The sequence below is a fragment of the Triticum aestivum genome, chromosome 2A, assembly GCF_018294505.1.
Source record: "Triticum aestivum cultivar Chinese Spring chromosome 2A, IWGSC CS RefSeq v2.1, whole genome shotgun sequence".
Taxonomy (NCBI): domain Eukaryota; kingdom Viridiplantae; phylum Streptophyta; class Magnoliopsida; order Poales; family Poaceae; genus Triticum; species Triticum aestivum.
Genome location: NC_057797.1, coordinates 432,984,124 through 432,998,901, shown reverse-complemented (window position 1 = coordinate 432,998,901; position 14,778 = coordinate 432,984,124). Strand labels below are relative to the sequence as shown.

Genomic DNA, 14,778 nt, shown 5'->3' with positions numbered 1-14,778 from the left:
CCAACAAACACACCGCAAAAAGAGTTACATCAAATAGATCTCCAAGAGACCATTGTATTGAGAATCAAAAGAGAGAGGGAGAGAGAGAGAGAGAGAGAGAGAGAGAGAGAGGAAGCCATCTATCTACTGCCTATGGACCCGTAGGTCTATGGTGAACTACTCACACATCACCGGAGAGGCACCAATGAGGATGATGAACCCCTCCGTGATGGTGTCTAGATTGGATCTCGTGGTTCTGGAACTTGCGGTGTCTGAAATTGTGTTTCGTTGAGGGTTGTACCCACCTCGGGCCTCCCCTCTAGTACTTCTTTGACCCACTGGTGGTCTTCTGGTCCAAAAAAATCTTCAAAAATTTTCGTTGTGTTTGGACTCCATTTGGTACTGATATTCTGCGAAGTAAAAAACAAGCAAAAAGAACAACTTGCACCGGGCACTATGTCAACAAGTTAGTCCAAAAAATGATATAAACTTGTTATAAAATGATTCTAAAACATCCAAGAATAATTATATAATAGCATGGAACAATAAAAATTATAGATACGTTGGAGACGTATCAGGCCCTGGCAAGGAGCAGCCCACCAACTGTCTCAGGTAGGCCCGGAACTAGGGGCGGCCCACAAGCCCGAACCCGTCGTGCACCAGGGGCTCCACACTCGCATGAAACCATAGCGTCGCCCCCCATACCAGCTAGATCCGAGGACGACGACAGAACCAGGACCGAGACCGGGGAATGAGGAGAGCGCGACGACTGCGAGGGGGAGGAGAGGGATAAGGATTCACAAGAACCAAGGATGCCCGCAGAGGAGAAAGGGGCCGAGAACTTACCAGTCCGCCGAGAGTGCCGCGAGACCACCGCTGTCCATCCCATGTCGGCCACTTGGGTCGCATGCCCGCCGGGGGTTAATTTGCGGCGCCTACAGTCACCACGCGGATGGGAGAGAGGAGCAGGAGCCGCCCGCGGCAACTCTGGGAGATCCAAATCTGAATCCCCATCCTCATCGGCTAGCGCCAAGAAGCGATTGGACGACGATGGCATGCCATCTGGAATGGGTGAGGAGAAGAGCAGAGGAGACAGGGAGAAGCGACACCGCATTCGGGAAAGAGGGGCCAGAGGCAAGGCCGGCGAGGATGGAAGGGCGAGGGACCGGCGAAGAGGGCCAGAGACAAGAGGGGAGAGAGGGAAAGGAAAGCCATCGACCCCCACCCTCCTCCCTCGTCCGCGGGGATCTCTCACCGGCTAGCTGGCTCGGAGTGCCCAAATCTGAGTAAAATCATGTGTCTGTGTTACCATCTCTCCTAGATGCCTACCTTAGAATCCCTATCTCAGAATCTAGCAACTCAGGTTCCGTCATCGTGGCGCTTCTCATGGCGAGCTGAAATAGCTAACTACCTAACTGAAATAAACATGAGTTAAAGAATTGGATGTGGACATGCACACGCTACGAGCCCTACTATTCAGCTAACTATCTGATCTAGGCTAAGAGCATCTCCAGCCGCGCCCCCAATAGGCCCCCCAGGCCACTTTTTCGGTGCCGGCGCCAAAAAAACGCCCCAGTCGCGCCCCCAGGACGCCGAAAATCGCCGGTTCGGCCCTTTTTTCCGCCCGGCGGTCACAGGCCGAACCCAGCGCACTGGGGGGCAATTGGGGGCTCCGACGCAAGGGAAAAGCGCGGCTGGCCCACATCGTCAGGGGAAAAGTCACGGTTTTCTTCCCTGACTCACCTCCCACCCCCCGCGCCCTCGGCCGCCACTAGCTATATCCCGGCGCCGCCCGCCGCCCTTCACCGCTAGATAGCCATTCCCCCCGAAAAAATAGCAGAGCTTCGCCACGGCAGCCCCTCCAACAGCAGTTGGGCATTTCCGGCCGAGGAGGGGCAGTTCAGCGGCAGGTACATGCCCAACTAGGCGCAAGGTGTTCAGCGATTTGCCTGCCTCGGCGATCGACTCGGATGACGAGGAAGCGCTCGCCGCGCTGCTGGAGGAGAAAGCCGAGGCCGACGTCCAGGAAGAAGAGCATGTCATGGTGCTCGCCGCCCTGGCCCAGCTGCTGGCGAGCAATGAAAAGCCGCGACGAGGTGGCTCGGCGCCGGGGCGGGTGAAAGCAAAGAACCGGCATCGTCTCGAAGGCTACTGCATGCTCTACTCCGACTACTTCGCCGATGCTCCACTTCACGGCGAGAAAACATTTCGGCGCCGTTATCGGATGAGCCGAAAGCTCTTCCTCAGGATTGTGAATTCCATCTGGGAGTTCGACAACTACTTCAAGTGCAAGATGGATTGCACCGGCGCCCTTGGATTCACCTCCATTCAGAAGTGCACGACAGCGATGAGGATGCTTGCATACGGAGCTCCTGGTGATTCACTTGATGACTATGGGCACATGGCCGAGTCTACCAGCATAGAGTGTTTCTACAAGTTCTGTCGGGCAGTGGTGGCAGTGTTTGGACCGCAATACTTGAGAACACCCAATGCGGAAGACACTGCTCGGATCCTAGCACAGAATGCAGCAAGAGGATTTCCTGGGATGCTTGGAAGCATCAACTGCATGCATTGAAAATGGAAGAATTGCCCATTTTCTTGGCAGGGGATGTACAAAGGCGCCAAAGGCGGTTGCAGTGTAGTACTTGAGGCTGTGGCCACACCAGACCTCTGGATTTGGCACTCTTTCTTTGGCATGCCAGGAACTCACAATGACATCAACGTGTTGTAGTGTTCTCCTGTCTTTGCCAAGCTTGTTGAAGGTTATTCTCCTCCGGTGAACTTCGAAATCAATGGGCGGCACTACAACAAAGGGTACTATCTAGCTGATGGCATCTATCTGAGATGATCGATATTTGTGAAGATGATCTCAAACCCTGTGGCAGGAGGCAAGAATGCCTGGTTTGCGAAGATTCATGAGGCTTGCAGGAAGGATGTCGAGCGGGCATTTGGTGTGCTCCAATCTCGATTTGCTGTTGTCCGGTACCCCGCTCAGACCTGGTCCAAAGATCAAATGTGGGAGATTATGACTTGCTGTGTCATCTTGCACAACATGATCATCGAGAGCGAGCAAGAAGACCCAGTGTTTGACACTGAACCATACTACAGGCAGGGTCCTCTAGCCGAAGTTGATCACCAGCTACCGGCAACCTGGACTGCCTATCTCAGTATGCGTCAGGAGATCCGAGACCCACAGGTGCATCATCAACTACAGAAAGATCTGATTGAGCACCTATGGAGGCTCAAGGGGGACGCCGTGTGATGAAATATGAGTTTTTATTTGATGAACTATATAATTTGTATTGAACTATTTGTTGTTGTACTATTTTGTTGAAGTATTTGATTTTTCTATGATGAAATATGTAATAAGAAAAAATTGTGTTGATAATTGAACGCCGAGAGACGGCAAACCACGTTGAATATGAGCCTATTCTCGCCCATATGAGCCCTTTATTCGCCGAAATGGAGCTGAAAAGTGGGCCAATTTCGGCGACCGGGGGCGAGCTGGGGGCGACGACTGAGCGCAAAACCGCCCCCAGCGCCGATAGTATCACCGGCTCGCCCCTAGGGGGCGATTTTTATGCGTCCTGGGGGGAGGGGGGCAACGGCTGGAGATGCTCTAACAAATATTTGCACGCAACAGATCAACTAACTGATTTTACACTTTGGTGTCTCATGAATTCAGATTATTGTTTCATTAATGCAGATTATTTTTTTAATGAGATGCGTTTTTGATCGATAGTGAGGCATCCATGATGACTTGGTTAATTTTCAAAAGGTGAGACCGTGAGTCAGGCTGATGAGCAAAGATGCCATATCTAATGAAATGGTTGCCAACCAGGAAACTTCAATTAGTGGAGCTAGCTAGCTATAATATTTGATTTTGGGATTTGGAAGAGATGCACCGGTGGCCTCCATTTTACAAAACCCCTTCTCCACCGGTGAAGAAGGAAACAGGGGAGGCCACACCGTGCATTTCTTCGATCTTACTCACGGGAGTACATCGCAGGAGTAATCTCGATAGTACCGCTAATGCTACTACTATTACTACACCATCAACTGCAGCCAATTACTACTTGCTAATCCTTAATCACGTCGCCGATCTACTAATTAAAAACTGCACGCCATGCCATGCATGCTGGGCTTGGTACATATCCGACCGAGTGATCATTCATGCGTCGCTCCACGCGGCGAACATGGGCATGTGAGCGATGGAAACGGCGGCCGGCCTCGCCGACGACGCCCAGGAACCCAGCGGCGCCAGAGTGCTCATCAGCTTCGGGGACGCCGCCGTTGTCGTGGCCGGCTGCTGCGGCGGCTTGGCGAAGAGCATAGACAGGCCACCGCCCCGGTCTGGGCTCTCCTCGCGGGAGTTGCTCAGGCTCGTCACCAGCGACGATGCGCCCGACATCGACATGTGCACGCGCGCGCCGTTGCCGCCCTGCGCGGTGTGGCCGTCCACGGTGACCAGGTCGTGCAGCGCCGAGAAGGCCTCGCCCGAGGACATGACGTCCTGGTTTCGGTGCTGGCCGCTGCCGCCGGTGTCCGTCCCCGGAGTAGACACGGGCACCAGGGCAGAGGCGGCGCAGTCGTCGGGGGCGGGGAGGGGCAGGGGCGCGGCGTTGGCGTCCTTGTTGCGCCTGGCGAGCTCGCCCGGGAGGAGCGTGTTGCTGGCCATGATCTTGTCGACGTCGTAGCGGGTGATGTCGAAGTTGGTGACGGCGTTGAGTCCCCGGAACTTGATGGCGGCGATGTCGTACGCCTCCGCGGCCTCCTCCTGGGTGCCTGCAACCACGCGCGCCCATCATTGAAACGTACTACGTATACACAGCTACTGCACAATGCACATGCATGCAAAAATAATTGGATATGGAACGATCTCAAGTCTGGACAACTCTGAAGTCTGAACAAAGGAAGGAAACGCGCGGCGCGGCCGCGCGTCGTCATGATGACTGGCTGCCGCCATGGTCAAAGGTAGACGACGGCGACGAGGCATGCAAAAGCCGGAGAGCGCGCGTGCGATTTGGGACAGTGCGAAAACTAGGAAAGGCCAGCCTTATGCAAAAGCGAGCGAGAGAGAATCGGTCACGCATGCACAGGACCACACACACACACACACACACACACACACATACAAACACACACACACACACACACACACACACACACACACACACGCACATGAGGAAGGAGAGAGAGAATGAGATATTTGTGTGTGTGTAGAGAGAGAGAGAGAGAGAGAGAGAGAGAGAGAGAGAGAGAGCATGAGAAAAGAAGAAGCTTAAAGCAAGAAAACATTCTAACTTTGGCAGGGAGAGGGGCATCATTTCCCTGCAACGACACGTATGATGATTGAGACCGGAACGCCCGGCATGCGCCCTCCAGCCGCGACACCATCTGCGTCACTCACCGCTCGCGAGCATGGCCATGGGCACAGCGCCACGGAAGTTCTAAGGATCTAGAGAGAGTGGCTGTGACGTACCGAAAGTGCCGAGATAGAGGTCCTTGTTGCCGGAGACGCGGCCGATGCGCGCCTGCCACCGCCCGTGCTGGTGGTGCCGGGTCACGCCACGGTACATGGACGCGCCACGCGAGAAGCCGCTGCTCTTCCTGCATGCACGCGCCACTCAAATCACTCTTCCTTCCCGTTCACACACATCACGAAACAAAGATTTGATCTCCATCATTCTATATATATAGACCACTTCCATTAAATTTACCTTCTAAGGTGTGCCACGTACTCCTGCCTCGTCATGTTCTTCATCTCCTCCAGCTCCTGCTGGTAGTCCTCGAGCTGCACCAGGAAAACACCATGTTAGTTAGTAATCAAACTATGATTAAACTGAGAAAAGGTAAATAGATGTACATGTAATTTAAGGGCTTACCGGGAAGTTGATATGGGTGGAAGGCCCCCAGTACTTGAGCGCCGCCTGGTCGTAGGCTCTCGCCGCCTTCTCCTCCATGTCATACCCTCCTGTAAAGTAAAAAATAAACATTGTTTTAACCTTTTTACCACACACTCCCCAACAAGAGCATGAACACGTAGTAGTACCCAATAGTAGTACTGTATTACATTGCACTACTTACCGAGGTAAACTGCATAGCCAGCGGCCGAGTAGTTAGTTCATCACCATGCGGGGGACATTGGTTAACAAGCTTGGTTAGCCACTAATGATAGAGATAAATCTTGCTTTAGGGGTCGGTTAGGTTCAAGTACCTTGCCTCCCTTTCCTGGTCTGGCCTTCCTTCTTGCAGCTGTTGTCCCACAGGTGCGCCTCATACCGCCCCGTCCACCTATGCCTGCTAATTAACCACACGTTAATCTCCTGCTCTACTTCTTGCCCGGCTAATTAATCACGTGCTCATGGGGTGGGCTGGGGTGTACCTGGTGACGCCACGGTGCTGCGACGTGCGCTGCCCGAACGTGTCGATGGACTTGCGGTGGTGCACCGGCTGCTTCTGCCCCGCCGTCGCGCCACCGCGTTTTCGCCCGCCGTCCACCGTCGCCACGACGCCGCCGTACTCGGCCCCCGCGGTAACGCAGCTGGAGAGCGACCCGGCGGAGCTCATGGAGAGTGCCAGAGGGTGGTGGTGAAGATGCTGCTGCCGGTCCGCCGCCGCGGACAAGACGTTCTCGGCTGTGGCGTACGCGGTGGCACCGCGCGCGACCTGCACCCAGTTCGCCATGGCCGTGGCTGCCGCGGCGTCCTCATCGGCCGCCAGCACCGATGCCGTTGCGGGCCCGCCGTACACGTCGTATGCTTGCTGCAGGAAGCCGCCGCCGTGGCTCTGTCCGTGTTGCCCACCTGCTCCGCCACCGCCGCTGTAGTAATAGAAGTTGGAGGTGTTGTCCAGGCTCAGCGCCATCGCCGGTTGCCCCGCGCCCAGAAAGTCCTCCAGCTTCGGACCTGGTTAATGAAACCGGAATCACGCCATGAACTCCAAGAACCTAATGGCTGATCTCGGTCGACGGAGGAAATATATAGGCGTATATTTCCGGTGATGAAGTACGTACCGTGGTGATCTTGTTGATCGGTTCGGCGTAGAGCTTCCATGATGCAGAGGGAGCCGTCTGACTTGAGAGGCATGGAGGCTAGCTGCGAATAGTACCCGCCGGTGGCGACGTCGCTGCCGAGGCTGTAGGCGGCGGCGACGGAGCTGGGGTAGAATAGGCCCTGGTGTTGTTGCTGCTGCTGCTGCACGTGGTTGTGTTCGTCCATGTGCGGCGAGAGCGAGAAGCCCAGCCAGCCACTCGCCGCCGCGTTGCTGCCGCCATTCCCATTGCCGTTGTTGTTGGTCATCCTGCAGAGCCAAGCTATCTGGCTAGCTAGAGATAGATCGACGAGAAAGAAGAATGAGTTGGAGGTCGATCGGTGGCGGCACTGGTGAACAATGGATAGAGATAGACCAGCTAATGATCAATGCCCTCCCCGCATTGCTTCAAATGGAGATGGGGCAAGAAGAAGAAGTAGGAGGGAGAGAAGATGAAGATGAGGATGAAGGCGAAGATGAAGTGAGCAAGTGTGTTTTTGCGCGTGGCTTTAAAATAAGCAAAAGGAATGAGCTGAGCTGAGCTGCTCTCTATATGTGACCCAAAAAAAAAGCTCTTAATGGCGTTTATTATGACGATCAGACCAATACAATAACACACACTCTCTCTCATGCCCCAGCTTGGGATCTGTGTAGAACCCCTTCCCCCTCTCTCTCCGCTCTGGTCACAATGACACAAAGGAAAAGACGAAGGAAACTTGCATCGCATGGGCATATTGCTGTTTGTGTGTGTGTATACTGTATAGTATTGATTCTGTGTGGTACAGTATGTATGGGTGTAGCCATCAGGTAGCTAGCTAGGTATGCATGTAGTACTTTCGTTGTTGTACTAGGTCTACTAGCATTCAAGCAGAGGCATGTAGATACTGCACTGCACAACTTGTCGCCTCACAGCAGATGCAGTTCTCCTCAATGCAACTTTATTTCTACATAATTCAACCCATCTCTTTAATGGTTACCTTTAAAAAGGAAAAGAAAAACTCATGTATCCTTAAAAAACTGCAAGTAATCTACATGCATGTGTGAAATTTATACTATATAAATGGAAATGTTAACGCCCACACGTATGGGCGTTAGCCAACTCGTTCACACGCCTTCATTGCCGTCCAGCGCTTTTTGCACGAATCTTGGCATGAAAAGACTGAATTTGTGTGCCACGTAGGACAACTCGTGTGTGTGGCGTGTGAGGGAGTTCGCCCGCACGCCGTTTTCTCTCCGCGGTCAACGGTTCGCCAGTCGGGGCGTGCGATGAAATTAATGTCGCGCCCGCACGCCACGCACCATTTCTGTTCCCCATCTCCCACGACTGCCCATTCTCCCACTCTCCCACACCCAGGCTGTCATTTGCCATGTCTTTTGAGGGGTACATGGCAACTGCCCTATTTGTGATAGTAAATAGATGGCAACTCTTTTTCACCCGAACATGTTATTGTTGCCACGTCTGTTTGTAGCGCTACATGGCAACTGTCTAGTGTTAGTAGGTGGCAACTCCTAAAGATACCACCATCGCCCACATGCCCGTCTCCTCTCCCACACACCAAAGCTATCAGTTGCCATGTGTTTTTGGAGGGTACATGGCAACTGACTCTAGCGTGCTTGTAAGCAGATGGCAACTCTCTCTTTACTCGAAACATGCTTTTTGCCATGTTTTTTTAGTGCTACATGGCAACTGTCCAGTGTTAGTAGGTGGCAATTTCTAAAGTTTTTCAAATCATGGTAACTGTAGTAGACCAGACCATACATGGCAACAACTGCATTTGCCCAAAAATGACATCCGACACTTGACCTAAGATGGCAACTGCAGTTGAGAAACCATGGCAACTGTAGTTGTCCGACATGGCAACTGTAGTTCAGCAACATGGCAACATGGCAACTGAAAAGGGTCCGGACCATGGCAATCGCGACGGGGCGCGTGGTTACTGACACGCAGGGCGTGTGACACACAGAACGTGTGGCTCGCAGGCGGGGAGGGGCGACGGCCGAGACGAGTCGTGTGGGCCGCGTGCTCGCTCGCCCGTACGTGCTCGTGTGGGGCGATCGTGCTGCACCGGACGTGCGGTCTGTGGCTGCGCGCGCCCGGACGCGGTCGTGCGGGCGGGATCGTCTCCGTGCCACACAGGGCGTGCGGCACAACCACCCAATACACCACACGTGTGGCAGTTATCGACGTCCTATATAAATACCTTTTGATGCTCGGCCTACATGGAGATCTTTTTTTTTGAAAAATTCAAAAGCAATTGTTTCAATGATTCAAAATTTCTGAAAAAATAAATCCACAGTATCATATGGATGTATGCTCCATGTGTGCAAATTTTTATGATGAATACATTGACACGCGAGCTACAAAAAAAAGACAAATTGGTGATTTTGAAGAGAGTGAACATTGCATGTACTGTTCACTATATAAAACCAATGGTTTTCACTTTTTTGTGTAGCTCGCAAATCAATGTTTTTTCTCGGCATCTTACACACATTTAGTATACATCCAAATGCCAACATGCAATTTTTTCAGATGTTTTTTGAACTTTGAAATGTGATTTTTTTGAATGTTTCAAAAAAGGGCTCCATGTAGCCCGAGCAAACGTCGCTCTCATTTACTACCTCCGTTTCAAAATAGATGACCGAATTCTGTATTAACTTTATGTTAAAGTTAATACAAAATTGAGTCATCTATTTTGGAATAGAGAGAATATACAACAAATACAAGGGATAATGGGAGTACATCGGTTCGGCCTAAAGCGCCGCCGCATGGATATGTGAAGATCCACGTTGACACGTGCATTGCTAGGAGTCAAGTTAGGGGATCAGCAGCGGCTGTCTACCGAGATGTAGAGTGTAACTACTTAAGCTCATGTTTGGTGATTCATGGTATTAACAACATCGTAACATTGGAAATCATTGCTTACCGGGAGGCTCTTTCTCTAGCGGATGATTTGATGGTGCATAACTTCATTGTTGCCTCGGACTCGAAGCAGGTAGTAAGTGACATCCACCAAGGAAGCCATGGACCATTTTAAAACATTATTAGGGAGATTAATAATAGGGCATCAATGTTTAATTGCAGGTTTACTTTTGAAGGCAGAGCTGCTAACAGTGATGCAGATAGGTTAGAAAAGTTCTCTCATTCTCTTGATCAGAGGAGGCACGTTTGGTTGGTCCAACCCCATGATCCCTTTGTAATTTCACTCCTTGTGAATTTCGAGTAATAAAACTTGATGATACCCATAAAAAAATACTAGCACTATATTACCGTTGATGCTAACCCATACTACAATGATCAAGTTAGTCAGAGAAGTATATTTCACGGAAGGGAAAAGGCATGCAGGTGTGAACTGTAAAATAAAAGAAATAGTTAAAATAAAAATAATTTTTTAAGGTGAACATGAACATGTCTTCTAACCACATATGAATTTTCGTCGAGAAAAAAACATGTGTGGTGGTCTAAAAAAGACTCTTCTTCCGCGTAGACCATACAACACATGCCTTTTCTCCATGCAAACTTGCAAGCAATTAGACAACACCAATATATATATGTTTAGATATAAAAAGAAATTTTAGTGTAAATTGACATATCTCTATATATGGTAGAACATGATTTGTAATCCGTATTCTACCTTATCTTTAGGAGAGACTTCTTATCCTTGAAGGCTTGCACTATATATTTTCCACACGTATTATGTCAATTCCCCCTTCTATAATCCTTTTGCATAGTATCATACACAAGTTCCTAGACCTAGCTCCACCACAGCTTCCGCGTCGGACCGCCCCTCAGGGAGTTGGACCCATGATCTTCACTAGGGGGTGTGCAACCATCACAAACTTCTTCGTTATCCCCTCCAGTCGTAGTGTCGCCGGAAGTGGTCTATATGGCCATCCCATGTGGTAATGTATACCTTCCACCGTTTGTGCACGGTCTTTGTCACGTCGTTGGGTTCTTCCCCCTACTTCGAACAATGCCACCGTGCTTCCACAGGAAAACAATGTGGCCCCTTCAAGCTACCCCTGGTTCCGCATACAACCACTTATTCGTCTTTGTCTGGCAAAAGCTATTCATCAACGTCATCGTCTCTTTACTAACTACTTCGTCTACTATGACTTGGGCTATATTGGCACGTTCTACCATATGTTGTTTTGCACCACAACTATCATAAAAGACCTATGTGTTAGTGCCTCTAACATGGCGTACTATTTGTGATGGTCCCTGTCTATGCACACCTAGTACTGGTAACATCGACGTGTGACTTTGTCCCAACATGTCTTTGGGCATAGCAAACTTGGTAAGATGCCTCGTCTATGATGGATTCGACATCAAAACCCTCCTCAACAACTGCCTGGATCACATCTTCGTCTTCTTCTGACGCATCACAGTGTCCTTGACTCCATGACGCTTTCTTGAGCACATGGCTTCATGTGCAACTATCTTGATCATGGCAACCTTGATATCGACCATGACATCCACTCGCACGGCTACCTCGACCATGGCTCCACCATCCTATGCTCTCTACTACCTCGACATCAGCACAAAGGGTTATCTTCTCGCTTAAGCACCTCGTCAACTTCTTCTACGGTCAAGGTAATCACGACGCGGCAACCTCCACGACGCTCCCAGTACGACTGCTAAGAGGATGTGTCATCCTGTTTTTTTACCTTTGGTTTCTCTCTAGTCTGACTATCCACATCGTTTGTATTGTCTGCGATGTTACTGCTATGACTATTTGTGATGTTAGAGCATATTGACATATTTGGTAGAGTAGTATTCGTAATCCATCTCCTACCTTATCTATAGGAGAGTCTTTTTACCCTCCAAGGCGTGTACAACACACAACGCATTAAGCCACCCCCCCCCTCTCTCTAATTTACTTACAAAAAACCACTCATATGTATGTCTGAATAAATGTATCATGAAGAGTGTGCATGCTCATATTGTATCTCGGGTCTGCATAACATCTTTATACAAGTGTATGAGTGAACTTTTCAGGATGATGTTGAGGCGGCGAAAAAAAAAACACTTACAAAGTTGCATGTAGGTCCTCACTTAAAGCTATTAGTTTGTGACTCAAAGGAGGCAAAGTCAATGTCATATCTATTATTCATACCAATACTTGTTGTTTACTCATGTGACCTCTCACATGTGTGCAATTACAACGGTTCACATAGTATTCAATGGTTCACTCTTACCCTAAGCATATCTTCATAATATTGTTTACAACCATTTTAGTTCACATAGTATTCATGTCTCTCACGATTAAGGTTTCAGCGGATTAAGTTCTGACTCAACGGCACTTTATTTCTAAATTTGATAGACCTAGATCAAATTAGAGTACAAGGTTTAGATCACGACCTAATGTGATATCTCTGCCCAATCAGTCATGCATGTACGTGTGGAAAATATCCATGGTTCACAGTTCCATCGAATGAATGTGCAATACCCCTGCCCAACCAAGTTGTTTTGCAAATTGTTTGGGAACCGACATTTAATCGTCGTCTGTCTAGAATGTCTTCTTTTAGCAGTGAGCAACAAGTCTATATATATATGCACCAAATTTTCTTTCATTTTATGTATCTCTTCTGCAGTTACAAGGTGAGATCTTGTACCTAGCTAGCCACTCGTATTTTACTGTACGTACCCTTCGGTAAATATACATATGTGCGTGTGGTCCACCTCATATACGTATTATTATATGTACACACACACACACACACACACACACACACACACACACACATATATATATATATATATATTGGATTGATCGTTGAGATGTTGGTTTAGTTTCAGGGCATCTTCAACAGGTTGTATGTTAGTCTTGTTGGTAAAATGTCCATGTCATCAACCAACAAGATATCATACAACTACTCCAATGAGTTGTATCTAAGTTATCCAATAGATGATAAGAAAATAAATGTGATTGCTCTCCATTTCACCTTGGAGCTTGTGCAAAGGTATGTGATTGCTCTCTATCTTAGCAATGACATACAACTTTGCTCTCTCTCCGCATTTGTTACATGCCACATCATCGTTATGTCCTAGATGGCAAATTTACCAACACCTATCTTACAACTGTTGGAGATGCCCTCACTCGCATAAAAGGTCATGTACAACTTAATAACTAAATGCGAATTAGTTCAGACAGTGATTATTAGTTTAGCATAAAAATTTGCAAAATCTCCATAAATAATCCTACAGGGGTGGTCTACTGAATAGCTACATAGGCCTTGACTTTCATATACATGCTTGCCCTGTACAATTATTGTACGTACTTATACAAGCAGACTTACATACGGTTGTCCTTTATTACTGGAGTTAAAAACAAACAGCAGTATAAATCCTTGCGATTGTACAATATGCTACTCCCTCTGTCTCAAAATATAAAAACGTTTTTCACATTACACTAGTGTCAAAAATATTCTTATATTATGGGACGGGAGAGTACATTAGTAGGGCAGTGCATGGTCGCATACCTTAACTGCGGCAAATTAAAAAGAGGGTTGCATGTCCAAACCTGCACCAGTAACCTGCCGCAGTGATGTATACAGTATTATAGACACAGTATAAAAATATAAAATCATTTGGAAAGTTGAAGGTCTTCTAAGAGAGAGAGAGAGAGTGCAAGGGTATATTTTTAAATGCATACAGGGGTATTTATGTCAATGTGACTGATAGATGCATGTCACTGCTAAGATAGAGTAGATTGTTTTCTTTTGAATTTTGGGTAAGTCAACAGCTGCAGACAAAAAAGAGAGATGTCGGTCAATAGGATGTTCCCATGAATGTTGTAGGACATGAGAGAGAGAGAGAGAGAGAGAGAGAGAGAGAGAGAGAGAGAGAGAGAGAGAGAGAGAGAGAGAGAGAGAGAGAGAGAGAGAGAGAGAGAGAGAGGAAAAGCTGTTGCTAATTGGGAGGTATCAGTAGTATATGAGCATCTCCTTTGAGAGCATGCTTGGCTAGTTCTTGACAGCCAGCCACTAGATCCGGCCCCTCTCTCTTCTTGGACTCTTGCCTCGTTGAGGCAGATCCCTAAATCAAGGGAAACAGTGGCTGCAATCTTTTCCCCGATGAAACGTCGCCTGGAATACGAGTGCATGTATGGTATCTCTGGCATGGAGCATCTTTTTGGTTAAAAGGTTTCAAGCTATTTTGTTGATTAGTTTAATTCCTCGCAACTTTATCCAGAAGAATGGTTTGGCATGTTTGGCCTAGTGAATAATTTTATTTTATGAATATCTTTGTAGTTTGAACTTTGAAATCGCCAAGACTTATCCCTTTTTTGTCGTACGTTTTTTGGTTTGCAGATTTGCATGCGGTGGGAACATCCTAAGAGCAACTCTAGCAAACCCCATAAAAAGTCCCGACCCGCAAAATAACCGCCAAAATGCGGATCGACGTGGAAAATCTCGCACGAACAGACATCGCAAACGTGGCCGGCCCGCAAAAATTGTTGAGGGGCGCGGCAAAATCTCGGCCCCAACCCACAAATACGCGGGTTTCCGCCTTGCCCCTACGGTGCCCCGTATCGCAGTGAAGAGGTTGGCGCGAGGGACATTTCAGCTCGCGCCCTTTCTCCATCTCCTTCCGCCGCCCGTCCGCCCTTGGTTCCACCCGTCTGCCGCCGGCGATTCCGGCCAAATCTACGGGCGGAATCGCGCCGCGAGGGCGCCCCCCATCCTCCAGCACCGATTCACTGCACCCCCCCCGGATCCGGCGAGAAGAGCTGCCCCTCGTCGCTGTCGCCGTCGGGGGTCGACCGC

The 14,778-nt window shown here is 49.1% G+C and overlaps 1 protein-coding gene across 2 annotated transcripts; it reads right to left on the bottom strand.

Annotated features, from left to right (window-relative positions):
• Positions 1 to 3,798: 3,798 nt before the first annotated feature.
• LOC123188908 (AP2-like ethylene-responsive transcription factor CRL5) lies at positions 3,799 to 7,663 on the bottom strand. Of its 2 annotated transcripts, none has more exons than XM_044601187.1 (8): positions 6,995 to 7,663; positions 6,365 to 6,887; positions 6,197 to 6,282; positions 6,067 to 6,075; positions 5,865 to 5,953; positions 5,700 to 5,773; positions 5,462 to 5,589; positions 3,799 to 4,764 (listed from the first exon to the last, which is right to left on the bottom strand). In XM_044601187.1, exons 1-8 carry the CDS (start codon positions 7,278 to 7,280, stop codon positions 4,151 to 4,153), a joined length of 1,809 nt encoding a protein of 602 aa, XP_044457122.1. In that variant the 5' UTR covers positions 7,281 to 7,663; the 3' UTR covers positions 3,799 to 4,150. The 2 variants fall into 2 exon arrangements, with proteins under 2 accessions (XP_044457122.1, XP_044457123.1); XM_044601188.1 differs by having other exon boundaries at positions 6,197 to 6,279; positions 6,995 to 7,661.
• Positions 7,664 to 14,778: the final 7,115 nt, after the last annotated feature.